General features: G+C 39.3%; 13 protein-coding genes across 13 annotated transcripts; 9 read left to right on the top strand and 4 right to left on the bottom strand.

The window, feature by feature from the left end:
- Positions 1-213: 213 nt before the first annotated feature.
- C5L36_0C04360 (uncharacterized protein) lies at positions 214-1,635 on the top strand (the record flags this gene model as incomplete). Its single annotated transcript, XM_029466120.1, has 1 exon — positions 214-1,635. One exon carries the CDS (start codon positions 214-216, stop codon positions 1,633-1,635), a length of 1,422 nt encoding a protein of 473 aa, XP_029321980.1.
- A 416-nt stretch (positions 1,636-2,051) lies between these two features.
- Positions 2,052-3,455, top strand: C5L36_0C04350 (uncharacterized protein; the record flags this gene model as incomplete). Its single annotated transcript, XM_029466119.1, has 1 exon — positions 2,052-3,455. The coding sequence occupies one exon, from the start codon at positions 2,052-2,054 to the stop codon at positions 3,453-3,455; it is 1,404 nt and encodes a 467-aa protein (XP_029321979.1).
- A 249-nt stretch (positions 3,456-3,704) lies between these two features.
- On the top strand, positions 3,705-4,787 carry C5L36_0C04340 (uncharacterized protein; the record flags this gene model as incomplete). The annotated part of the gene is made up of 1 exon (XM_029466118.1): positions 3,705-4,787. The coding sequence occupies one exon, from the start codon at positions 3,705-3,707 to the stop codon at positions 4,785-4,787; it is 1,083 nt and encodes a 360-aa protein (XP_029321978.1).
- Positions 4,788-5,529: 742 nt separating this feature from the next.
- Positions 5,530-6,696, top strand: C5L36_0C04337 (uncharacterized protein; the record flags this gene model as incomplete). The annotated part of the gene is made up of 1 exon (XM_029466117.1): positions 5,530-6,696. One exon carries the CDS (start codon positions 5,530-5,532, stop codon positions 6,694-6,696), a length of 1,167 nt encoding a protein of 388 aa, XP_029321977.1.
- A 2,341-nt stretch (positions 6,697-9,037) lies between these two features.
- Positions 9,038-10,168, top strand: C5L36_0C04335 (uncharacterized protein; the record flags this gene model as incomplete). Its single annotated transcript, XM_029466116.1, has 1 exon — positions 9,038-10,168. One exon carries the CDS (start codon positions 9,038-9,040, stop codon positions 10,166-10,168), a length of 1,131 nt encoding a protein of 376 aa, XP_029321976.1.
- A 186-nt stretch (positions 10,169-10,354) lies between these two features.
- C5L36_0C04330 (uncharacterized protein) lies at positions 10,355-12,031 on the top strand (the record flags this gene model as incomplete). The annotated part of the gene is made up of 1 exon (XM_029466115.1): positions 10,355-12,031. The coding sequence occupies one exon, from the start codon at positions 10,355-10,357 to the stop codon at positions 12,029-12,031; it is 1,677 nt and encodes a 558-aa protein (XP_029321975.1).
- Positions 12,032-12,716: 685 nt separating this feature from the next.
- Positions 12,717-13,946, top strand: C5L36_0C04320 (uncharacterized protein; the record flags this gene model as incomplete). The annotated part of the gene is made up of 1 exon (XM_029466114.1): positions 12,717-13,946. One exon carries the CDS (start codon positions 12,717-12,719, stop codon positions 13,944-13,946), a length of 1,230 nt encoding a protein of 409 aa, XP_029321974.1.
- Positions 13,947-14,365: 419 nt separating this feature from the next.
- Positions 14,366-16,168, top strand: C5L36_0C04310 (uncharacterized protein; the record flags this gene model as incomplete). The annotated part of the gene is made up of 1 exon (XM_029466113.1): positions 14,366-16,168. The coding sequence occupies one exon, from the start codon at positions 14,366-14,368 to the stop codon at positions 16,166-16,168; it is 1,803 nt and encodes a 600-aa protein (XP_029321973.1).
- A 114-nt stretch (positions 16,169-16,282) lies between these two features.
- Positions 16,283-18,439, bottom strand: C5L36_0C04300 (uncharacterized protein; the record flags this gene model as incomplete). The annotated part of the gene is made up of 1 exon (XM_029466112.1): positions 16,283-18,439. The coding sequence occupies one exon, from the start codon at positions 18,437-18,439 to the stop codon at positions 16,283-16,285; it is 2,157 nt and encodes a 718-aa protein (XP_029321972.1).
- A 239-nt stretch (positions 18,440-18,678) lies between these two features.
- C5L36_0C04290 (uncharacterized protein) lies at positions 18,679-20,100 on the bottom strand (the record flags this gene model as incomplete). The annotated part of the gene is made up of 1 exon (XM_029466111.1): positions 18,679-20,100. One exon carries the CDS (start codon positions 20,098-20,100, stop codon positions 18,679-18,681), a length of 1,422 nt encoding a protein of 473 aa, XP_029321971.1.
- A 507-nt stretch (positions 20,101-20,607) lies between these two features.
- C5L36_0C04280 (uncharacterized protein) lies at positions 20,608-23,048 on the bottom strand (the record flags this gene model as incomplete). The annotated part of the gene is made up of 2 exons (XM_029466110.1): positions 20,608-22,956; positions 23,022-23,048. 2 exons carry the CDS (start codon positions 23,046-23,048, stop codon positions 20,608-20,610), a joined length of 2,376 nt encoding a protein of 791 aa, XP_029321970.1.
- Positions 23,049-23,472: 424 nt separating this feature from the next.
- On the bottom strand, positions 23,473-24,012 carry C5L36_0C04270 (uncharacterized protein; the record flags this gene model as incomplete). Its single annotated transcript, XM_029466109.1, has 2 exons — positions 23,473-23,754; positions 23,920-24,012. The coding sequence occupies 2 exons, from the start codon at positions 24,010-24,012 to the stop codon at positions 23,473-23,475; spliced, it is 375 nt and encodes a 124-aa protein (XP_029321969.1).
- Positions 24,013-24,265: 253 nt separating this feature from the next.
- C5L36_0C04260 (uncharacterized protein) lies at positions 24,266-26,518 on the top strand (the record flags this gene model as incomplete). The annotated part of the gene is made up of 1 exon (XM_029466108.1): positions 24,266-26,518. One exon carries the CDS (start codon positions 24,266-24,268, stop codon positions 26,516-26,518), a length of 2,253 nt encoding a protein of 750 aa, XP_029321968.1.
- Positions 26,519-26,699: the final 181 nt, after the last annotated feature.

Below are 26,699 nucleotides of genomic sequence, written 5' to 3'. Positions count from 1 at the left end.
ACAAATACATACATACACACCAATTCCAATACACATATACGAATACATACAATTGCAACATGGTATGAACCAACCAGCCATAATGGTAAGAACTTGTATACAGTGCAACTGGCCCTGATCTATCTCTTTCGGTGCACGCTGCGCTGCAACTCCGTGTCGCATTGACACCAAATTCGCTGGGAAAAGCCTACACTAAAAACTGTCTCGGTTAGAATGTCCCCCCTTTCCCCCCCCCCTCGCCCTTCTGGATCGTCGGCGGCCCCGGTTGTTCCCCACAAATCCCCCCCCCCTCGGAAATGCCAACTTTCCGCATTACGCTCGTCGCACTCGCTGCATCCCCCAAAATGTAAAAATTCCTCCCGTGTTTCCTCTAACCCTTTTTTTTTTCCTCATTTCTACCTCCCTCATTTATTTACCCACATTCACTTTACATTATACAGTTGTAGGTATCTATTATTTGGCCCTCCCTCCACCCTCCTCAATTCGTCAACTCATCAGATCAGTTTGCGTCACCTCTATCTTCCCCTTCTCTTTTCCAAACAGATAATGTTCTCCTCAATCTACAAGAAATCTCTTATCCAATCAACCCAAACTATGAGAGCCATGGCAACCCATTCTCTTCCAAAGAAATACGGTGGTAAATATACAGTCACCTTGATTCCAGGTGATGGTATTGGTAAGGAAATCACAGACTCTGTCCAACAGATCTTCCATCATGAAAATGTGCCGGTTGAATTCGAAACCATTGAAATGTCCGGTTTGGAAGGTCACGAATCCAAAATTGACGAGGCAATCTTATCTTTAAAGAGAAACAAGATTGGTTTAAAGGGTATTACACACACCCCAACCGACCCTTTTGTCAAGTCCTTGAACGTTGCCTTCAGAAAAGAATTGGACATTTATGCTTCTCTTGTCTTTATTAAAAACATTGAAGGTGTTCCTTCAAAATTAAATGATATTGATTTTGTTTTAGTTAGAGAAAACACCGAAGCAGAATACTCTGGTTTGGAACATCAATCTGTTCCAGGTGTTGTTGAGTCCTTAAAGATCATCACCAAATACAAGACCGAAAGGGTTGCTAGATTTGCATTCGACTTTGCAAAGAAGAATGATAGAAAATTAGTCACTGCTATCCATAAGGCAAACATCATGAAGTTGGGTGATGGTTTGTTCAGAAACACAATTAAGGAAATCGGTGTCAAGGAATACCCAGACATCCAAGTGAAGGACTTGATTGTCGATAACGCGTCCATGCAAGCTGTTTCTAAGCCTCAACAATTTGACGTTATGGTCACTCCAAACATGTACGGTGCAATCTTGTCAAACATTGGTGCAGCTCTAGTTGGTGGCCCTGGTTTTGTTCCAGGCGCTTCTTACGGTAGAGAATACGCCGTCTTTGAACCAGGTTGTAGACACGTTGGTTTGGACATCACAGGTAAGAACGTTGCTAACCCAACTGCAATGATTTTATCCGCTGTTAAGATGTTGGAACACTTGGGTCTTGACGATTACGCTACAAGAATCGAACAGGCTACTAAGGACGTCCTTGCAGAAGGTAAGACTGTTACCATGGATATTGGTGGTAACGCATCCACCACTGAATTCACCGAGGCTATCATTGCTAAACTCAATTAGTTAATGCCCTAACTGATTTATTCACCTTTTATTTATCCATTATGAAATGTTCAATATAAATAACCACATTCTTCACTAGCCACTGTTTTTTTTGCCCCCCTTTTGATTTATATATCTTCATACATATATATATATAATATATATATACATTTATTTATTTTTATGATTAAACAACTTTTTGTAATATACCGTTCTCTAATTTGGGTGTCGAATTGCAATACAAGTGGTCCTGCAAACCATATATATATATATATATATATATTATAAAAATATGTGTGTATTTGAAGAGGAAGCCAGCTTGTACCTTATCCGCACCTGACGCAATCGCATTAATCTGTAAATTTGTGCATCCGTATAGTTGACAGCTACTCCGTTGCAACAACCCCCTACCAGCTCACCAGCCGATTGGACCAACCATGCAAGCAATTAAAGACCCTGATCATTACCTCAATATAAACAGACAACAGTTCAAAACACCCTTGGAGGTTCTCCGGAAGAACTTTCGTAATGTCCAGAAGCGAATAGAGAAAAACAAGCGGGACTTGGTTGAACTACAACACGAGTTCCAGACTGCCTCTGAAGATAACAGGTTAGAGATCGTCGATAGAATGATCCGTATCCAACGTGATTTTAATGACAAGATCAAACATCGTATTGAACATCACAATGAGTACGTTGACAAAATGGTTGTGCGCATACAATATTTTGTTAAGATCAAGGAACTATCAAGGAAATATCTGAATATCAAGCTTGCCAATATGAACGACATGCCAGAAGATTTGCAGGAATTCTATCGCCATGAGATCAACGTTATGATTGTAGATTATTTGCTGAAGAATTTGGATATCGAGGATTTTAAGGACGTTGACACACATCCAGGTGTCAAGGTTGCTCGGACCTTAAAGTTGAACGATTTTATTGATTCTACAATAATATTACAAGGTCTAAAAATAGCACATGAGATCAAAGACAAGCATAACCTAAAGTTGCTAAAAAAATGGTGTATTGAGAATAAGAAAAACTTGAAAACAATCAAAGAATTGAAGTCTAGTAAGCTGGGCGATATTGAGTTTGAATGTGATTTCCAATTGTTTATTGATCATATAATCAACAAGAGGTTTTCTCAGGGCTTGATTTTTGCAAGAAATAATCTACAACTAAACGTTAAAAAGCTCTCAATTGGTTCAACCGTAATATGGGCACAATCATTAATTGAGCACATCAATTCAATCCACGCTCCAAAACCTTCAAATCCTTTGGACTATTACACAAAATCCAGAGAACCTGAGAATACCGAACTCGTTCTCGCTGAATATCTAAAGTACTTGAAAAACGACAGGTGGATCCACTTGTCCAACTTATTTCTATTGAACTTCAAGTTTATTTACGGCATGAATGAGCGATCAAACTTAGAAACAATGCTGATATTAGGTGCAAGTGTCTTGAAGACTAAGTCTTGTAAAAAACTAAAAACTAGTGGGACGTTTGGAGATTTCAAAATACCACGACTTAGTTCGGGATTGTTTATACAGGCCAATGACTGTCCCATCTGTTCTATTGAATTGAACGAAATATGTGATTCGGTGCCTTGTTCGATTCAATCCAAATCAAATATATATGATGATGCAGTTTTATTGCCCAACAATAATGTTTATTCATTCAAAAAGTTGATGTTTTACAACCGTGAAGATACAAGCATCCAATTCCATGAGTTCCAGCCAGGTGGATTCCCAAGTTTGGACGATGGTCGTAAAGTGTTGGACCCATTGACAGGTGAAACTTTTAATGCCTACCAACTAAAAAAGGTTTTTCCGTTATAAAATACAGAGGTCATATAGCCAAGTCCGCGAGAAGCGGCTTTGGGATTCCTCAGCATTTGGTGAGGATGAATATCTCTGGACTCTCTTTTTTTTCTTCATGGACGGTTGAAAAATAATTTCAACAAGATTTTCACTTTTTTTGGTTATTTACTTTTTCCAGAGTTACTTGGGTGTATATATATATATATGTATATATATAAACAGATAAGCAGGGATTTTCATATTACTGTTTGATTGATAAACAAGATAATGGCTAGGCGTGGTAAAGGCAACTTAGCCAGTAAACTAAGACACCAACAGTTTGAGGAGAAAACCCAGAAGGAACTAAGTAAAAGATTGGCCAATAAGGAATTAAACTATTCTAAGAATGCGAAAAAGTTACAGAAGAACAAGGTGAACGAGGAATTAATGGAAAAAGGTGTGGAAATTCCATACGATGAGAAAAAAGTTTTCATTCCATTCAACTATAACGATAGGATAATTATCATTGGAGATGGTGATTTTTCCTATTCCTTGAGTATTGTGAAGAAGAAACTGATCAAACCTAGCAAACTAATTACCACATCATATGACTCGTTAGAGGAGTTGTACGGAAAGTACACCAGGGAGACTATCGATGCGAATATTAATGAGTTGAGAGAATTGGGTGTAACGAGAATATACCATGAAATCGACGGCACAAGATTATGTGAAAGTTTTGGTATTCAATCCAAGAATAAGAAGCGTGGTGATGGGAGTGGGAAATCTATAAAAATGCTTGGCGGTTTAACAGTTCAGAATATCCTTTTCAATTTCCCTCATATTGGCAAACATATCAAAGATGTGAACAGAAATATAATGAAGAACCAGGAGATGTTGCACGCGTTTTTTAAGAGTTGCTTGGAACTATACCAGGTTTTAAGAAAACAAAGGGAAAACTTCAAAGGAAAGGCGGAAGAAGAAGAGGTGGTGGAAAGTAGAGAGAGTGAGAACAACCAAGACAGTGAAGGTGGCTTTGATGATTATAACTCAAACCATTCTAAACATAATGATGACGTTTTCGGACAGCAGAAGAATAATGATGAGGAGAAGGAGTTGATCACGGTGACACTGTTCGACGGACAGCCGTACGACAACTGGATGATCAAAAGGCTTGCAAGGGACGCAATTGGATATAGCGTACAGCGATCAGGTAAATTTGAATGGAGGTTTTACAATGGATACCAACATCGAAGGACCGCCGGTTTGGGAAATACAAACAAGGCTGCGCACACGAGAAGTGCCAGAATATACAAATTTGAGGTTTTTTCTCCCCGCAAGCACAGCAAAACCCACCAATATGACAGTGATTGATACGAATGACACTGTTGATAGATCGTAATAGCCCAAGTTGCAGTAGAAGATAGTAAACGGAAACAAAAATTGTAGTAACAATGATCGGCAATTGTGCCTGCGAAACTGCCGCTATTTTTCCACTTTCGCATTGGCTTTCAGGTACCGAGGAAGCCAACCAGTAAAAGTTAACTGGTGGGGGCGGCAGAACAAATTATGGTGGGGCATCAAGCCCAGAACGGGTGTAACACCTAAGGGGGAAACACCCATGTGTGTGTATCGTCATTTGTGTATGTGTTCATATTTCGTACTAGTGCATCCTTCTCGGTTCGAAAAAACGTAGTATTTGGCAAGCCTCCCAAAAGGGGCTAACGAGTCTAATGAGTGGGCTGCTTAAGTCCGGGCCTAATATATATATCCGGCTGCAGGGATTTATTAGCGAGATGAAAATGCAACCTAGTTTTCTTCGACACTAAGGGGAGAAGTTTTTCGGGTCATGGTAGAGTCAAGCAACTTTCTACTTGGCAAACAATACCTTCACAGGCTGTTCTAAGTTGCTGTCTCTTCTTTCCCCAACCTGTTGCCCTACTTCTCAACACTTCCTCCCTTGAGTATCACGCCCTTCCTACCGAGCTAGAGTTCTAATTCGTGTTCTCTGTCTGTTCTCGGCAACAGCAATCATATTTTAGCTAAATTTAGACAATTCATCCAACTTAAACAGCAAATCGAACCGTGGAACAGACACAAATTTTAGTTACTCAAAATGTCGTCTGAAGAGCATTCATTTTGTCTCAATGATAGCATTGAAGATTCTAAACAGACATCTTCAGTTAAGAAGCCGTGCAGTTCACACCACCCGAGTACAAATACAAAAAAGTCAAATTTTTTGGAGAAGATACTAACCGACGACAAAGCAACTTCCCCCAATGGCAACGCCGATGAAGATAGCCAATGCAACTCTAATAACAGTATTCTTTCGAATAGTGCTTGCAATGTTGATCATTCTCATGATCTACATATATGCAAAAAGAAGAAAAGAGCTAGAAGATCCTACAATTGCGGCCCATGTAAGAAACATAAAATTAAGTGTGATATGGAAATCCCGTGTGGGAATTGTAAAAAGTATAATAGAGTAGACGCTTGTTTGAAGAACCCGCCAAACCCGCCATCAAAGGAACTGAATGCAATTAGAGAAGAACGGAAAAGAAAATATCTAGAGAAAAAAATGTTAGCAAAACAAATGAACAAAAAGCTGCCACCAGGGAACGCTAATAATCCTGACAACATAGTACCACTACCATTACCCATTATTAGCCATGAACCAGTACACGTCCTCAATCCTAATGTCTATGCATCGTCTAATTGTTACGTAAATACTGAGCCAGTTCCGAGCTTAGAACGCTCTTCTACTAACCGGTCATCGTCCTCCACGATTTCCAACATGGCCCCCACCTATCCGGTTATCTATGTAAACCAGCCACCACTCCCTAGACAACAACCACTACAATTATCTCAACAACAGTCACTGCAATTATCTCAACAACAGTCACTGCAATTACCTCAACAGCAGCAAACCATATATCAACATCCTTATGGACCTTTTCTGGGTTCGCTACAAACACAACATACACTTCAACAACAGGCGGCACAAACTCTCCCGCCTCCTCATGTACCACATTCGCTCCCATTGGATTACCATTACCAATATTACAGACACCCATCTATTCGACCTTTGCCCAACCAGACCTTCATACAACCACAATTTCAATCTTTAAAATTATCGGTACCTCAGCAACATCCGCCGCTGTTTGCAAACACTTTGCCACCTCCAATGGTGGTAAAATCACCATCAAATGATGATTTGCAGTCTCCTCCTACAAGAGTGTACAGAGCACAAGGGAATGAAGAATCTGTCTCAAAGAATCAGTAAAATGCTTCAAACAGAGCATCCAAAGTTCCGCCTTAATTTACTTTACTACATATATTCATCATAAAACTTCACTGTACAGATTCTTAAAATCTTTCGGAGTTCAAATTGAAAGTCACTTTTTTGATTTCAAAGTTGCTTTTTTGAAGAAAAAAGAGGAAAAACAATACCGATTTTTTTTAGGAGACTTACAATGCAATTAACATTAGTTTTAAATAATTGGTATCGAACCAACAACTACAAATTCATATGTTTTTTATGCTTTTTTAAGTCATTTTGACATTCTTAAAGTGATTTTAGGGAACCGATTTGTTTTAAATTTTCTATATCAGTAGAAACAACTATTTGAAAAACAATGAGCAAAACAATGCTTGCTCTAACAAACTGTATATTGATCTTCTTCTTTTGGTTGTACCTTCCGTTTTTTGTTTTCTTTTTAAAATATCTCCATCGGTTGACGTCTTTGATTGTCAAAAATAATAATTACAGTATTACCATTGTAGAGCAAAAGAATGATTCAAAAACGAGAGATAGGATTCAAATATTCGGTTCTTTAACTGTAGAATTGACATGCATCTTTGGATAATTTTCTTTGAAAGCACAGGTATTCCCAAGAGTATGAAGCTAATTTATGAAATAAAAAGTGTATTCTTCTTTTAAACATTTGTATTGCCTCCCTAAGCTAACTGTGGAATGAAATCAAAAAAGTTTGCAAAGCCGTAGAACACATCATAAAAGACTTCGAAATCAAATTCACATAATTTTCAAATCGTAAGATTGTCATAGCACATTCGAAAAAGTGCAAAAAAACCCATTTGATCCTCTTCGGTTAATCCCAATTTAACATCGGCTCTTTCGCTTAGATTGGTTAGTGGTTTCCTTGCAGCTATGGAAGCATGTATCGACAAAACCTTCAAAACAGCATCGATACCCAAAGATTGCTATGTATCCGATTGCATTTTAAATAAGATTTTCTATTCTAGAAAATAACCTTTCCCTTTCCATTTAGATGTTCCCCCCAAAAAGGACACGAGGATTTGTTTTGAATTTAATTATTAAAGTAAGTAGTACTTTAAGGACACTTCACCCCAAAACTTGCATAAACATAAATATTATGACCTGGTAATAAGCCTTTTTTGTATCTACTACGTAAACAAACTTAACATCAGATCATCTCCATGAGATTGTGGGTCAAACTCCAAGAGTTGTTTTGAAAGTACTAAAGCATTTGTAAATTTCTGTAGAATGTTTAGAGAGTTTAGAATCACAGGTATTCTGTCTCTATATATCATGTTTGCATGTATACTGAAACATTGTAACTTTACCTATGTCCACTGTTCATTTCACTAGTATTTGGTGATTGTTTTTTTTTCTTCCTTTGGATTCAATTCATTGTTTATGGTATTAGGGAACCAACCACACACAGTATATGAGAAGAGCATATTTTGGAGTGCATTTTCAAAGTCCAAGAGGTATCTACCTTGGTGTTAATTGTTTATGCATCTATAGCATTCTGTTTATATAACTGAGAACGCACCATCCAATGGCCCTCCTAATTAATGGCTCTTGCTAAGAGTTTTCTCTGACATAGTTTCGACAATAGCTATCCTAGTTTCAACGTGGGTAAACCATCTACTGAAAGCAGGCTTTAATATTGGAAATCGAAACCATTTAGCTTAGGAATCTCTAATTCAAACAAGTCTGAAGGATACTCTCTCCAATTGACTTAAAAAAATAGCACTTTCTGTTCCCTACCCCCACAAGTATATCTTTCCAAGGTACTTCCAAAAGTTCTTTTTGGCTCATACACTTCAGCCGGAGCAAATAATATACTGTTCAATGGCTATATATGCATACTACGGTGGAGCTTGTTTATTTCTTCATCAAGGAAAAATTTGGGGTAAAGAAGTTTTGGTAACATAGAGCTAATGCACTTTACTCTCACTTGCACACAATGAAAATAGCCTGCTACTGTACACTCTCTTTGAAAACAAAAAAAATGAATAATAAGATCTGGAAGAAATTGAATTTAAAAAATATGGGGGGGGTGGCAAGATTATACTCAGTACATAATGGAGGGGAAAAATGAATGTCCCCTAATACAGAAGATCTACACACACAATGTGCCATAACTAATTTTTCAATACGACATATATCCAAATATTAATAGGTACGTCCCTGATAGAACTCGCCAAGTGAGAAATGAGTAGCTAGAATGAGCAACAGTAGATGAGACGAATTGGGAAACGAATTAAATTTTACCAGCCAAAGTTCATTTTCCTTGCAATTATTTACTACACCCTGGCACATAATTGACATTTGAAAATCGGTATACAAACAGAGAATGACTGTGAGAATAAACAATGAACAAGTTAATAGAGAAATAGATACCATACGTGGAATATACCGCAAGCAAACATTTTGGAAGTACCATATAGTAAAGATTTCCCCCCACGAGTTCTACATGACTACAAATCCAGATTCCCGACATTTGTATATTCGGCATGCACCCAGTTATTTTGTGAAACTGGAGATCCCACAGGACGATAGTAAACAGTCGCAAGTTGACAAAGGGTTCCGACTTGTGTTTCGACAAGTTGGTAATGAAACATATAAACCCATAGTCATTGAGAAGCTCAATAAGAAGGATGGAGGTGGATGGAATGTTCAATGCCAGTACAATGAGCATGTCAACGGTTTGAAAGTTGATAATATAGAAGGACGAAACCTAAAGGAGATGATTGCTAAATTTAGTGCTGTCAATGATACAAACTATGGTGAAGACTTTACAATGATCAAGGGATACCAATTTGGAAATGGATTACACGTTTGTGGGTTGAGGGAACGCAGAAAGAACCTGTTTAGCAGGGGGAAGATTGACGGTGTCAAACTTGCCAAGGCAAATTCTGTTTACTTTATCGACACTGTGTTATTCAAGAGCATGAAATGGTATGACCCGGTTATTGCAGTGTTCAGGCCATGTAATAGGAATATGAAAAACAAGATTGCGAAATCGATGCTGGGTATGAATTCGATGAAAGCAAAGAAGTATAAGCTAAATGTCGATTTTGGGAGGATGAATTTGAAGAAAGGTGACGGTCATGGAGGTCGTGAAGAAGAAGAAGGTGATGATGATGATGATGATGGTGATGATGAAGACGATGATGAAGACGATGATGACTATGCAGATGATGACGAAGTTGATGATGAAATCAGTGGCACTGGTGGTGATGGAGGCTATGAAAATAAGGATCAAAAGATATATGAGGCAAGGGATGGTTTAATTCATAGACACCCCAAAGATGACTCACCTAACGATTACAAAGTTGGGTGGTTAACCATTTACGAGAAAGGCAGATATTTTGAGAAGGTTGCCCAGGGTGGAAATTGGCAAATGGTCTTAGGACTGACATTTGCGATTGGGTTTGAGAAAATGATCGATAAGTATCTCAAGGAGCTAGAAGAAGTCGTTTAACTTTGATTATATACATACAGTTCTATGTAGATGTTTAAGGAGAGAAACAGGCGAGGTGAAAAATTATTGTACTGATCTGAGCAGAATATTTTTCTGTGTACATATATGAGGCTCTGAATAACTTTTGATTTTATTGTTCTTATATTTCATGATTTGTTACTATGTCCACCCTCTCTGTTCTCACTCATGGAAGTTTTAATAGTATATTCAACGCAGTCTGGGACAAGTGAAGATTTATCTTTTCGTTTTTCAAGGAAAGTTTCCGCCTGTAAAGTTGTGAATACATCACAAATACAAGATTTGGATGATTTGAAAGGATTCCCAATTGTTGTTTTCTTCATCAGTTCATATGGAGATGGTGAACCATGTGACGATGGTATTCGATTTATCCAAATGCTCAAGGACGAAAAGAAGTTGCATATCAAGTATTCATTATTCGGGTGTGGGAATTCATTATATGATGATTATCAAGGTGCCGCCCATCAATTTAAGAAACTAATGGATGGGTTAGGTGGGGACTTGGTAGGGGATGTTGGGTATTCGGACGAGGCCTTCAATGGGGTGGTTGATGATTTTGAGAGTTGGTCATTTGATTATCTGAATCTCTTGAGCGATATGGGCATCAAATTGAATCGGAGCAACGGATATAGAGAGGCGTATCAGATAACGGAGGTTTCTGAGATGCCCAAACAACAGAGTCGGCCACCGTACCATGAGATGAACCCATTCTATGCGAGGATAACAAACATCGTGAGAAACAAAGATCAGTACATGCATTTTGAGGTGGAATTGGATAGCGTCCACAGCCGGATGAAATATCAAAGTGGGGACCATATTGGGATCTACCCCGTGAACGACGGGGAGATAGTTGACGAGCTGATGGCGATTTTAGGAATAGTTGACTGTGGGTCCGTCAGGGTCATGCCTGTGAACCGCATGGAGTCGTGCAAATGGAACCGGGTGTACAGCTCCATTAGGGAGCTACTAATGGGGCATGTGGAGATCAGTGGAGTACTATCGAGAAAGTTTGTTAAGGACTTGACGGACTATTTCATCACCTCGGAGAGTACCAAGAGAAGGTTACAGGAGCTCATCAGGAGTAGGGATGTTTTCCGAAGAGAAGTTGTTGAACGAAAGCTTACAATCGTTAGATTTTTCAAAGAGTTTGACCTTTCCAAGAATGACTACACTAGCATACCTTTGTCATTTATCCTCGAGACATTTGGACATATCAAGCCCCGATATTATTCCATTACAAGCAGTGAATGTGTCGAAAAAGACCGGGTCGGAGTCATGATAAAACTAGTAAAAGATAAACCAAACAACTTTGTTGGTCAATGTTCGCAAACAATCATGTTAGCCAAGAGTGACACTGCATTGGGGGTGTTTATCCGCCGGAGCAAATTCAAACTCCCCTACGATCTAAGCCGTCCGTTGATTTTCGTGGGCGCAGGCACTGGGGTCGCACCGTTCCGTGGGTTTCTCATGGAGATCGTCTCAGCCAAGTACAAGCTGGACCAAATCACCCGCGTGGTGATGTACCTTGGGTTCCGCACGGCGTCTGCGTGCCACTACCTCTATGCGGACGACTTTGCCCGCTACAAAGAGCTGTTGGGAGACCGGCTTAGTATACGTATTGCCGAGTCCCAGGTGACTGGGAAGTACGTGCAAGATCTCCTTGTTGAAGACACCAACCTGGTGAAGAGACTCGTTGAAAATGGCGGTTGTGTCTATGTCTGTGGGGATAAGGCCGGGCTTGCCCTTGGGGTGCGGCGGGCTCTGGGACAGATTCTTGGCGGGAGTAGCACCCATTCTCTGGAGTACCTTGCTGCGGTTGGGCGGTTCAAGGAGGACGTTTGGTGAGCAGTAGTTTTTTTTTTTTTTTTCTGGGGAATGGGTGCGGAACGGACGTCCTGGGGGGGAGGGGGGAACCGGTAGCAAAAGCACGGGAAGCGACGCCAGAAGTAGCAAGACGGGTGCGGAACAATTTTTCGCTGGGGGGGATGGGGAGGTGGGAATGGGAATGGGAATGGGAATGGGAATGGGAATGGGAATGGGAATGGGAATGGGAATGGGAAAAACGGAAATTGTGGCTTATTTCCGGCCGTTCTTGTAGGTTGTTCCTTTCCTGTGGCTCTTGAGTTGTCCATTGTCTGTGTTTTCTTTTTCCCCCATTTAAATGGGTATCTACTGTATCTGTACCTTCATCTACTTTTAATTTCGTCTATACTTGTAAATTTGTACTTCACTAGGTGAAGCAGGAAGATCAAATAAAAGACAAAATTAGTTGGACATTACAAAGGGGAAACCAAATTTCCTCCTTTGCCTACATTATTCATTTTCCTTCACCCACGTTCTTCGTTTTCCCTCGCAGCATAGTTTTATTTGGACCGAGAAGTTCCACAATAAGAAACCTTTAATTTGCACTTTGCCACTTTTTTCTCACTCATATCAAGGTAAATTTGCATTCATTACAACTACGCTAAACTGAATTACACTACGCTACTACGTATCCATTCCAATCGATACTTCCCATCACACAATTAGCATGACAAACACACACCATATTGAATCTCTCCCCTGTACTAGGGGCTCCTCCTCTTCCCTCTCGACGCTCTCCACGTACATCCCTTCCGACGCCTCCCCGCTCTTGGACGTTGCCGTGGGGAGAATGGGGCTCGTTCTCGCGACTCAGAGTGAAGCATTGATTTCCTTGGAGAGATTATATTCACAATTTCCCACCTTGTCAAGGGGGGGAAACGAGGTTGATGGGACTTCTGATCAGTGGGCAGTTGCACAGCTACGGACATCGCTCCGTATACTCAACAATGCCCTTGCAGTTGGTGGGAAAATAGTGCTTGCCGGTATGGGGAAGTCGCACAAAATAGCTGCCAAGAGTGTGGCAACGTTAAATTCCCTAAGGGTCCATGCGGCACTTTTACATGCCGGAGAAGCCCTTCATGGAGACCTGGGTATTATTAGAGAAGATCATGGGGATGCTCTCGTTGTTGTTTCTGCATCTGGGAACTCACCAGAAATTGACCAACTTCTTAATCATGTTCCAACTAATGTCCCTGTCATTCTGGTAACTTGCACCCGCCATTCACCACTGGAATCCGAAGGACGGGTGGTGTCCATCATTTTGGCCGAAGTTCCTCCTCAATGTAAGGAGACAAACATATACGGATTGAGTGCTCCAACAGTGACAACGACCCTCTGTTTGGCCATTTTAGATGCAGTGGCAATTGCATTGGCTGAATTGCATATTAGCGATTATCAAGTACGTAAGGAACTATTTGCAATTAATCACCCAGGCGGTGCAATTGGAATTAACCATCAACGAGAGAAACTCGGTTCCTTTAACAATACAAACAATACAAGTCTATTGTCGGTGAATACTGTAGCTACCTCCATGACCTCATTGTACTCTAATGGCTCAATTGCTAAGACACAAACCATCACTTTAGAAAAGCTCCCCGATTTAGAGCTCGATATTTTACGTTTATTGACCTTGAACGACTACATTGTCTTGTCGGAAAATTCCATATTATTGACTGTAGAAAGGCTAGGTCCCTCTACAGAGATTGTACTATCAATGACTATCCATGGCCTAAGACCCGTAACACAATTCTCGAGTCTGCCTTGCCTCATACCTCCCCTTGACTACAATTGGTCACCTTTCCTCCTCCTCCTCCTCCTCCTCCTCTTTTCTCACTATAACTCTTTAACGGCTTGCATTGCCTCCCTTTATTTACAGTTACACCTTCTCTTTATATAATTATCTCTCTAAACATTGATTCACCAATTTGTCAATAGAAATACCCTATACCCCATAGTCTCTCTAGCCACACACTTACGCTCACTCACAATTTCATCCCTATTGTAAAGGCATGCCGAGCCTCCAGCGAAGTATTTGCAAATGCCGAATAAGTAGGAACTGAAAGGGGACAAAAAAGAGGGCAAAAAAATTACCAAAAAAGGAGGGTAAGATAGTAAGAAAAGCAGGGGGGGGCAGAAAGCAGGAAAAAAAAGTCAAAAAGTCAAAATTTTAAAAAGTCAAAAAGTCAAAATTTTAAAAATTCAAAAATTCAAAGAAAAACTTACTTTTGATGCATATACTCCAAGATCGCTGAAGTTGAAATGTGTTATTTATAAACCCTTGTATCTCTTTATGACAAATCATATTTGTGCAAGACAATGGCTTCTATTTTCAAGAAGGCAAAGGACAGGTCGTCCAAGGAGAAACTCAGAACGTCTTCCGGTACTTCCGTACATTCACATTATAACCCGGAAAACCCATTAAACGCCCCTTCTGAAGTTGCACAAGCAACGAGGTCCCATATTGCAAGGAATAACAACGAATTGTCCTTCAAGAAGGGGGATTTCTTTCACATAGTGGCCAGAAACGTTGTTGCAAGCGATGGAACAATAGAGATATTCGATCCTATCCATGGCAGCAGGGGTAGAGCACCAGCTTCCTGTTTTAAGTTCTTTGAGAAAACCCATAATAGTATAACATCACCCATTTCAGCCCCAAATTCTGACACTGAGAGTAGCAACCGTGGGAGCTCAAACATCCGTATCAACTCGACCTCTTCATCGGTGTCATCTAAACACGAGAAACCAACGGGCTCTTTATTTGGTGTTGTGCTTTATGATTTCAAGGCTGAAAGATCAGACGAATTGTCGGTTAATGCCGGGGATATCATTTATATTTGTGCACATCATGAATTCGAGTGGTATATTGCAAAGTTTCTAAATAAAGTCGGCGAAGTTGGTTTGGTCCCTGTATCATACGTTCAATTAATTGATGCAGTAACTAGGATTCCGTTCAAAGAATCTCCTAGATTAATAATTGAAGGTGAAAACTTACCAACAGTTGATGAATGGAAAGCAATTAAAAACAAACACAAGGCAAGTAGTAAAAATGTAGGCTCCAACTCTCAAAGAAACACTCACAATTCAAATCATTCGAATCTTTACATTTTCCCAGTCAATCCAAATATTGAATCTTTTTCAAGTACTAACAACAAGTTTTGGTTTTTGATCAAAGTTACAATGTCTGATAATTCCACTAGGATGTTGTGTAGGTATTATGAAGATTTCTTCAACTTCCATCAGAAACTACTCTCAACGTTCCCTCATGAAGGGGGTAAATTCGATACAAAGGATAGGAGAGAACGGATTCTACCATTTATACCAGGTCCGGTTGTTGACGTGACAGAAAATTTATGCCACAAGAGACTAATTGATTTGAATGATTATTTGATTCAATTATTATCGCTGCCAGATTACATATCCAAATGTCCTTTAGTCCAATCTTTCTTTGACATAATGGACGGTGATGAAGATTCGCATCATCCTTCAAATAGGAGCGGCTTGGCAGTCGAACCTCAAAGACCTGCCCCTAATTTGAAAATAATAAATTCAGATAATACAATAAATAGCAACTCCACTCCTAATAACAATAGTAGCAATAATCCACAACAGCAACAAAACCACCATCAACAACGTACTAGTGAAACTCTATCACAATCAAACTTTGATAGAAGGTCGCAATATGAATCAACAAACATGAGGAGCTCACATGTATCAAATAGATTTAGTGATTTGAATAAAAGAAATTCAACGTCTTCTTCGACATCCTCAATTCTATCCCAGCAATTACAACAAGTACATCTAAATAGCCAAAAATCAACAAATTCTCTAATCAATAAACCTGATAGAATAAAATTGAAGTTTTATTATAACGAAGATATTTTTGCATTGTCGGTTCCCTCGAATATCAAATTATATGATTTGAAACTATTGATTGCTCCAAAACTTGATGAGTCGAACCTAACGAAAGATATCCAATCGGCAATACAATTGTTCTCAAAGGACGATGTTAATCGAGATAATGGAAATTTTGAAATCTCCACTGCCATAGTGAATGATGATCAACTCAGCGGTGATAAAAACTTTATTGATAAAGGTAAGTTCTTAGTAATTGTACAATAAAACAGGAAAAAATAGATAAACAAGCTATTTACAAAGTATTTCTATAAATCAGAAAGAGGGAGGCGATCTACGTACACATTTATATATCTACACATCTATGTTTGTGTGTATTCTTCATTTTTTAACTTTTAAAGACTTACGTTTCAATGCTCTTGCGCTGTATGCCCTTGTTATGTTTTGTAGTTCGGACGCATTTTCATCAATCTGCACATATCCATCATCTGTGTAAACATCAACATTAGCATCACTTTCACTTGAGCGGAACGCAGAGTATCCAATATTACTGACAAACTTATTGAATAAGTAAACTAAATCTGCCTCTTCGTTTATCTTATTAACTGAGTACTTAATGTCCCATTTGTATTTTTTATCCTCCAGTATATCAACTGATGGCATTGGATACTTATCCGAGCTTGGTTTGTCGTTGAAGAAGTGTTGGATGTTGATCTCGTAACCAAAAAATCCTCCATTGGATTTACTATTCTTCAATATCTGCTTATTTAATCTGAAAAACTTACCCTTGAACTCAGATGCATATTTAGAGAAAAACTTGATTCTGGCGGTCGTACTCATCTTTTCATCTTGTGAATTCTTTAGTAGGATTTTACTTTTTTCAATTTTTTCATTGGATAACATTTGCAGTTCAGTCAGTTCTTCCGGAGTGAGGGTATTCACAATTACAACCATCCTACCATCACTGGATTTCTCGTTGAACGGGGAAGAATCATCAAAAATTTCATCCTCCCGACTCTCAATACCTGCAGCTTTCTTACCCTTCATTTTTTTGAAGATCATTCGAAATGGCACACCTCCAGTATCCTTTAATATTACATCCATCAAATTCTCCAGTAATTTCATAGAGAATCTCAATTCTTTATTAGCAACGTACGTTGATAATGCCTCCCTCTTCGTTTGAAAATGGTTTCCTATGTCATTAACAATATTTGACAGAAATTCTTGATTACTGACACCAGCTTTGTTGGACTTATCATCTGTATTAGTTCCACCCTTCTTATTATAGTCGCTACCGGTTTTTACTAGTACATTCTCGCCATACCTAGTGAATTCGTCTGAAATATCTCCAAAATAAATATTATCAATTTCGGAAAGTGGAAGATATTGGAAGCCAAGAAACTTCTTGATGTTATGGAACGCCATAAAAATACCGTCCATATTTCCCAGCCTTGCTTGTAGTCCATACTTAAACATAACAATTCTGGCAGCATCAAATAATTCACGTTCAAAGCTTTCAAATAACCCGTGGGTACGCACAATCTCATAATTCGTTGGATAGTAATCAGTGTGTGCTAGGTCAAATCTAATCGCACAGACTGCTCTAGTTTTAATATCAAAGGTACCCCTTCCAGGTAAATTCTGATGAAACGCATCTAGCTGCGATCTAATTAAGAATTTACCAATCTTGGCATAATGATACGCCGATTTATCAGCTTCTGGTTCAAGTTTTGAGGATTTCAAGTACTTGTTGAACTCTTTGGGCTTTTTGGTAAGCATCAATTCTAATGCATTACCTAGAACAGATAGTGTGATCTCGGAATCAGTAGATCTATCTGCATCAATAGAAAATGTAGTTGCATCTTCATCTTTGGGTGTCACCACTAATGAAGTAGGTACATCAATTGTACTAGTAAAAGTAGTCTGTGATGGGAAAACCTTAGAAAAATTACCTGTATTGATAGGTCTATTTCCACTCAAGAATTTATGAAACTTGGTTAAAACTCCAGTCATTGATGATGTAGATGAAAAAAAATTCACTGAATGTTTACCTGTTTTATTGGAGTTTAAGTCTTTCGATATGTCTAATAGTTTTGTATCACGTGAAGACGGGATAAAATTACTGATTTTATCCATATTCAATTCATTCAGATGTGGTATGCTTAATAGAGAAGCATCAAAATTTGTAAAATGTGTCCGTGGATCTTGTAAATAATGTACACCCGGTGAGAATAACGTTCTATCGAGCTTGTGTGACAATCTTGGTATCAAATCCTGAGAATCGTTGTATTTCTTCAGAGAAACGTACTGTGGAAGTATACTGCCTCTAACTACGCCGGTGGATACTGGTGTGACCGGGTTGATTGCCCTTTCCGTTGTTTCATTGTTCAATTTCTCCGCTAAATGTGAAATGACTGCACCATTTGCATCTAGTTGTGCAGTATCAGAACACTCAGTCGACTGAAAACGAACATATTCTATCACATATCTGGACTTATAGTAAAAATCTAATGTGCGACGTTTATGTATGGCCAACATGGTGTTGTATGTCTGAATGTTGACAATGGGTGGTGCAGGTTTGTATAACTGCCTTTCTATTTATCTATCAATGAAAAATTTCACTGAATTCTTCTTGTCGCTCTATAAAGGCGAGCCTTAAAAATGAAAAATAATGAGCTCTCAAATACTTATGGTAGTGGCTAAAGTTTGTTATATTCTGATGCAACAAATGTCATATATATGATCTATACGTTCTATAAACTAGTTCTCTACTTCATTTAAAATGATAGAAGGTTCAGAGTCAATGCAGCTATGGAAAAAAGTGTATTCGAAACGATAGCTGAACCTGCATTGTGAGAGTGGGAGGAAATCGAAGAAACTGAGGAAACGGAAGAAGAAGAGGACGAGGACGAGGACGAGGAAGATGATGATGAAGTAGTCGAGGATTTTAATGCTGTGGATGATGACCCAAAGGAGGACTTAATAGAAGTTGAAGAAGCTGAGGAAGATGACACCGATGACGATGCAATATCAGAGTCATCATCATCATCGTAACAGGCATCTTGAGTATTAGCTTCAAGACCATAATTGTTACCATTTGGACCAGTTTTAACTAGCTGAGCAAATCCAGATGGCTGTGAAGGAACACTAATACTAAAATTTAATCCAGTTGGGCATTCTGAGAAGTTGTAATGGGCAGCACCTCCGTCACCTTGGGGGTTTTCAGTAGATGATAACATATTCTTTAAATTATTATAGTCGCCTAATTTGGTAACATCGTCGGTGTTGGTATCTACTTCAACTAGACCATATTTATTAACGTACTCGAAATATTCATAGACTAACCCACCAGAGAAGACCGAAGACATCTGTGTGGAGTAGATGGCTTGAATCTCAGTAAATGGACGATCGCCAGAAACTTTATTGCAGCCAAACTCAGAGAGAAAGATTGGGATTGAATAGCCACTATAATCTGCAACTTTTTCTTTGTAACCAGACACGACAAAGGAAGAATGACCACACCAAGAATAATCATTAACACCAAGTATATCGATTCTTTCATCATCATTGTCACCACAATTTAAGTAATGGGCAAGTGGCAGCCTAACCTCAGAAACATCGGCAGCAGAATAACCAACAGGAATTGCCCTATATTTCTTGGCTCTCATGTACTGCTTCATGTCTCTCGTAACTGCCTTAACATAAGGAGAAAACTGAAATGAATATACATTATTGACTAATTCATTAGCAGAGAAGAAACCTAGTGTGTTATTAAATGTAGCAAAATCATCGATTGTTGCAAAGATCTCAGTCAAATAATCGAGGTTGTACGAACAAGCGGGGTCATGTCTCGAAATTGAGGTTTTAGGAGTGTTGACATCTATTATAACGTAGATACCTGCATCGTTTAAGGCAGTCATACATTCGGTATGATTCAATGTGTTATCAACAGTGTAAACTCTGATTGCATTCAAGCCTAGATCTTGGAAATAAGGGATGTCTCTCTTACAAATATCTGGATCACCCAATGGATCGGTCAAGTTGGATGAACCGCCGGGTTGATAATCGACTCCTCTAATATAGAACCGTTCATCGGTATTACCAACATAAAAGGCATTATCCTTCACGGTGATGGGAGTGAGTGCATTGGCGGATGCAATGAAAGTCGAAGCTAATGATAAAAGAGAGGCCAGCTTCATGTGTCAGTGTGAGGTATCTTTATGTGTTAATGGTAATAACGAGTGGACGTGGATATGATAACAGCTTTACAAGAGCTGTGTTAAGATTCCCTTTACAGGTAGAAATCTCTGAAACAGAATGGGAAAAAACTGCATCAGGCAACGCAGATCGAAATAAAACAAATCAAAACAAACCCGATCTCGCATGAAAAAAAGTTGAAGCCGGGCTCCCACTTTGGCTGCAGGTCACCTGCTTCCTCCTACAAGTTTCAGAATAAAGGTAATACAGCAAGGTTGTTTCTAGTGGGGTTTCCCATTTCAAAGTGCACAACTTGTTAGGGAGTTTAAGCAACAAGCCTATTGAGTTCAACTGTTTTGAAGCAATGCCCCGATGTTCAGCACCGGGGTGGGGAGACTTAGTAGACAACCTAACAAAGTAAATCATTGTAATATAGGAATTACACACATAAAAACATAACCAAAAAATAATATTATTTGCCGATAAAACTACACAAAACAATGTACCCGCTATTCGACAAGATATGCATCCACAATAGAGATGTCGTCGTTGTTGCTGTTTTCTTCTTCCTGTTTTCCTTGGTCTGTTGCACCAAAATGAACTTTTTCTTCCTCTATTTCCTCTTCTTCGTCTTTTGCTCCGTTTTTTCCTTCCTGTTCTTCTACTATCTCTTCTTTCTTTTCCTCAATTTCATTTAGCTTATTACTGTCAGCATCAACTAGGAGTCCCTCTGGAGTTGTTTCGCTGGCATCGGCTAGAACGGATTCTCTCTCGTTTTCTCTTTGATTTGCATCTTCTCGTACTGAAGTATCCTGTTCGGTATTGACTCTTGTTAGATCAATTTCATCCTCATTTAAGCCCTTACCAGAATAAGTGCTCTCTGACTCTTCCAAACCAAGATGCTTGGGACCGTCTGTATCATCTTTGCATGTTTTCAAGTCCGTTCTCAAAGTCCATATATCAAAAACCTGTACACTGAATTTGTTTCCTAACGTCAAGTCATTTACTTCAACTACCTTCTTCAAGCTGCCTGGTAGCTTTCTACCTCTTGGACCCTTAGCTCTTGCTCTTCTAATATCGCCTTTGGCATCCTTTGCATTCACTTCATCAGTCTCCACCGTTCCTCCACTTTCTGCTTCATCCTCATTTGATAAAGATGATGCAACTGCCTTGACCTTCCTTATTGCCTCGTATGATCCTGCTCCAAATGCCATGCCAGGTAGCCCTACGCCTATCATTCCATTCAAACTTTCAGCAAAATTAGAGTTCAGTCTGTTAACAGGATATTGTTTTTCGGAATCATCTGCTCCTATAGACTTTTCATTTGGTTCAGGTATTTCATTGGTAAATGTTGGCCTCTTGGCTGGTGATTTGGGTTTTGGTTTATTAAATAATCCTAAATCTTGCTTTTGTTGTTGCTCTAACATTTCTTGAAATTGTGCAATTCTAGACGATGGTTTTTTCGGACGTGGCGGTGGTTTCTTGTTAACTGTTGAAGCAGAAGCAGATTCGGTTGTATCCTCAGATGAATTTATAGAAACATGCTTTGGTCGAGTTGTTGGAACTACTGGCGTCTCTTTTTCATGCACCTTTGGCCTAGAGGCTGGGACACTGGGAGTATTTTTTGTTTTACCACCATCATTTTGTAATCCTTGTGGTTCATAATTCTCTTCCTTGTTTGTATGCTCTTCCTTCTTAATTGGTTCGTCCAAGCTAACGGTACTCGAGTTTTTGGCCACATCAAATGAAGTATCTGCTTCGGTTTGAGAAACTAGTACTTGCTTTTCCGATTTAGACTCCTCTGCAGTAGACGGAAAGTTTTGAGCCGCTTGGTCTTTTACGCTTTCTGAATTTGCTGTAAAAAGTGAAGACAATGGCTCTTCAATTGATTCTTCAGCTGGTTCCTCGGTATGTTTTATGTCAGACTCAGGAAGAATTTCTTCAGTTGATGGAGGTACCCCTCTCCTCGATTCCGCATCAGCGATGCAAGAATATTCTGCATTGTCGACAACACTAGCTGTTAAAGGCTCTTCGGTTGAAGTTTTTTCCTTCAACAATCCCGTTTGGTCATTCTGTGGCTCTTCCTCTGATGGGACTTTACCAATCGATTTACTCTCATCATCATCCTTTTTGGCATAGGTTATATCCTCATCTGCCATTGATGAATCACTGCTTCCAAAACTATACTCATTTTTACTATCATCTAAGCTCTTAGTCGACTCTAACTCTTTTTGCTTGGATGCAGGATTCACCGAAGTTTCATTTTGTAACGCCAAGAATTCGTTTGATTTTTCTCCTAAATCTAATGCTTGCTTATTTTCTTGATCCGCCTTCTCTTCTTGGATTTCATATTCTGTTTCTCTCTTCAGCTCATCACTGATAATACTTTGTGCCTTTGTTCCCAATTGTTCGGTATTTCCTTCATTTTCAATTGGAATACTTAGAGATGGCTGTTTTTCGGCAGTATCATCATCTGATAACAAATTAACCTGTGATTCGGATCCCGCATGAAAAACATGCTGGCCCACACTGGAGACCTCGTCTCTCTCTGCGACTATAGTTCCAGTAGTCGGTTTCGAGAGCGATTCCTCAGATCCTTGACGATCGCAATAGCTAGCTTTTGGTGCCTTTGGTCTTGATTTAGGTACGCTTGGAATTGGCAAGTCGCTGTTTTCAGAACTGGGTTTGTGGTCTATGTTTGGCACTGTGCATGAAACTGATTGTTCATGTGCCTTCTTCGGTCTTGTTGAAGGAACATTTGGAATTGGCGATGCACCCACTGTCCTTGATGGTCTAGTATTTGGAACTTGAGGTGATTCAAAAGTGTCCGGAGAAGTGGACTTTGATCTCTTTGGTCTCTACAAATTTCAATGTTAGTATGCTTCATCAATAAAAGTGACATAACATGTCATTGAATACATACAGTCGTAGGCACTTGAGGTATATCCATGTTCGTCGTGTACTCTTAGATGAATAACGTGATGAAATACAAAGTGGTTGCTAACCAGTACATGTATTTGTAAATAATTAGTGTTGCCAAATTTAAATTCCACATCTCGAAACCCGGATTGAGAAATTGGGGAAATCCAAACCAAAATAGAGGAACGTACAATATTACCAAGATGTACGGCTGTGTTTCCCACATAGTGGTTTTAGCAATATATTAACTTCTAAACAAGTATAAAGATGATGAAAGAGTGTGAGAAAGAAGGGTGGGGGCACAAAATATAGTATCGATGACAACAAACGGTTGATTCATCAAAAAAAAAAATCAACGATAACTCTCAATATTAGAGGGGAGTTTGAAGGTAGCTTTACCGTCAACTAGATTGTCTGCTCGCCGCCCTCTCTTTGCCTTGTTCAATTCCCTTGAATCAAGCATAGTTCAATCTGAAAATATCGTTGAGAACGAAATAAGACCCGTTTTCAGGAATTAAATGGAAAACTTGCGAATATCTTTGAGGATTTTGTTCCTCGTCAATCAATAACTCACCAGTAACCATAACCAAAACATCACCGTTTTCGGATGCTGGTTGAGCGTCCAAGGTTGAGATTCTATGTTGGACTTTTTGGAATGGTAGAGAGGTTAATTTTTCAATAATATTTCTTTGACCTTGAAGTTGAGAAGACTCAAAAGTCAACATGGAGTGGTCTCTCTAATTCAAAACAAAAATTACCCAATGTTAGTATCTTATCTTTTAGGAGGACATGGACTACACATGAACACGGAAACCGACATGATCGTAGACATGGACATGGAACTAACCCTAGAAGAATGAAAAGATAGAAATAAAAATATAATCAGTTCAGTTGCCACATACGTATAAATTGCCAAGAAGAGATCTGTCTTGATCAAACTGTTGGTAGTAGAAATCACAGAATTGTTGCGCTAAGGTGTTAAAGTCGACGGACATGGTGAATGGGTGTGCTTACTGTGGAGCTTCTTCAAAAGCAGGGAAACCAAAACGAGGTTACTATTCCAGCTGCAGTACATATGTTACCGTCTCTAATTTATGCCACAGAAGGAAAAGGAAAAAAAAAAAGGGGCCTGAGCAAAATAGCAAAACTCTACCGAATCCACGTATCTGGTGCACGGATGTCGGGACCATGATATTTTTTGCTCCCTGAGACGCCTCTTTCACTTGCAACTGATAATTGTGCCAACACATGCCTCAATTGGCTGATAGGCGAGTTTGTACAACCACAGGGAAGGGAAAGGAAACAATGCCGAGCACTAGCACTACCCGTCGGAGCTCTGTGTCAGCGGTGGGGTCGTCCAATGGCTCTGTATCGACACCGGCGAATCTAAATAGCCGTTCTGCATCATTAAATGCAAAATCAAAACCGCAGATTATAACACCAAAGATCCAGGAGAGTCAATTGGGTGAGGCTATCCAGTTCAGGGGGCAGATATTACCGGAATTCAAAGAACTTGGGCAGCCGGATCTTGTCCACATATCCAAGTATGAGAGATCGATGAAACAAGAAATTGGAGAGTACCATTATGTTACTGGTATCAACACCTCCAGCGTCATCCAGCCTTTCATGTACATACAGACCATACAGTTGAACGACAAGGAGCTGGCAACAAACAAGCACATGAAGGTCGGCACGTACTGCTGCTATAATATCTTTAGTAGGGGTGACTTGAGAATCAGATGCCAGTTTCCTGGTTCTGCTTCACCAATGGTTCAATTTGTGCCCTCAAATAAATCCAAAATTACAATACAAATCACCGATGATGAAAAATCAAGGAAATTACACAAGGAAACCTATGTCTCATCTTTAATACGTGCGATTCTATTTGCAGATTCTCCGGACAGACAGTTACCTGGTATGTGTAAATTCAATCCGATTCAATCAACAAAAGATTCCAAGGAAGCCATTGTACTTTTATGCCATTTCTTAGATAGAGGTCCAGAAACAGGGTGTTCGGACATCTACAACAGGCCCTCATTGATCAACAACCATTTAGTTGATGCACTTTTAAAACTACTCTCAATAACAAAATATTACGATATTGCAATAAAAGAAATTGAAAATTTGATGTCAGCAATGAAATTGAATTTGAATGTATTGATTGTTAAGATATTGTTATTGAAGAGTGAATATGCAAAGGCAGTCAGATTGATGCATGATTGTTTAATTAGAATTCCAAGGGACGGTTGGATGCTCAATGAACAAGCACTCTTTCTAATCAATCAAAACAGACCAGATTTGGCGTTGCTACCCGCAATGAAATCAGTCGAATGTTTGCCATCTGAGTTTGTTTGCTGGAAGAATCTAATCCTAGTGTATATTCTACAAAACGATCTAAAGAATGCACTATTGGCATTAAACTCATCACCAATGTATGTTAACAAAAGGAAAGATATTTATTCTGCATTGAAACCAAGTAATTTTGAGTTTCCATTCCCATTAGAGGGTAAAATTGAGAACGTTTGGAAAGATTGTGAGACTTTTGGCTGTATATCAGGGCCTGGCGGTATTGTAGAATTTTCATCAAATGCCGAAGTCTCCAAAACTAATAAGTACCGTTTGAAAGTTTACGATGAGATGAAACTAAACTACACATTCAAAGAAGCATATGATCTATTGGCACTAATGACCAAGAAGTGCGGATGGAGTGAGTTATTGAAGTTAAGATCCAAGATTTTTGTTATGGAAGATGAGTACAATGAGGTTGTTAATTCCGAGAAAATCAAAGAGAATAAGAGTGAGGATACCAAGACAATAAAGGACAAATCCACAATCTCCCTAACTGAAATTTCTACCAGATTTAAAACTAAGAGATTGAGTGAAAAATGGTTGGATTCATTGTTTTTGATATTTTACGAGAACCTCAAAAACGTACTGATCTACCAGAATGAGCTGAATGCTAACCCAGATATACAATTCTGCCCACTTGAATGGGAACTCGTTGCTGACGAATGTTTCAGAGTCCACTACTTCAAGGAAAGTATAGTCGCCTACGAGACATGTATCAATAAGAGGTTCAGTGTTTTCGCTGCTCTTAAACTATTGAACCATTTCCTCAGCTACACAACAAATGAGAGGGCATTCGACGCATTAAATGGTGAGGATGAAAGTTCAGCCAAATTGGACGAGGATTTCATACTCAACATATGTTGTAAACTAATTAGCTGGTCGGCTCGATTTTACAGTGAGTTCCCACTCATATGTTTCCAAGCACTAGCGACATTGATCAACTTACCCGACAGTGACGCCACTGTTGTGAAATCCAAACTAGAGTACAAGCTCACGGAGATTGAACAACAGCAACAGCAGAAACGAATGGACATGACCACTTCGGACAAGGCCGTCTACAGAGAGATGGACAACTCTCAAGGTGTTATGGCTCTAGTCGACCGCTACATCTCGTGGCTTCAGCAGTTTGACCAAGAAGAATTCTCCTTCTGAACACCCCCCCCCCCCCCCCCTGCTTTCCTTCACGTTTCACCGACCATTAGATATGTAAAAGTATATTGTATACTGTCCCCAAGTACAACCACTAGTAGACAGACAGCCAAACAAAAGAGACTAGACACCACGCCTACCAGCGACGCGCCGATTTTGGGCTAGAAAGTGGGAAACAGAGAAC

This window comes from Pichia kudriavzevii, chromosome 3 (genome assembly GCF_003054445.1).
Source record: "Pichia kudriavzevii chromosome 3, complete sequence".
Taxonomy (NCBI): domain Eukaryota; kingdom Fungi; phylum Ascomycota; class Pichiomycetes; order Pichiales; family Pichiaceae; genus Pichia; species Pichia kudriavzevii.
This window is presented reverse-complemented; position numbering and strand designations above follow the sequence as displayed.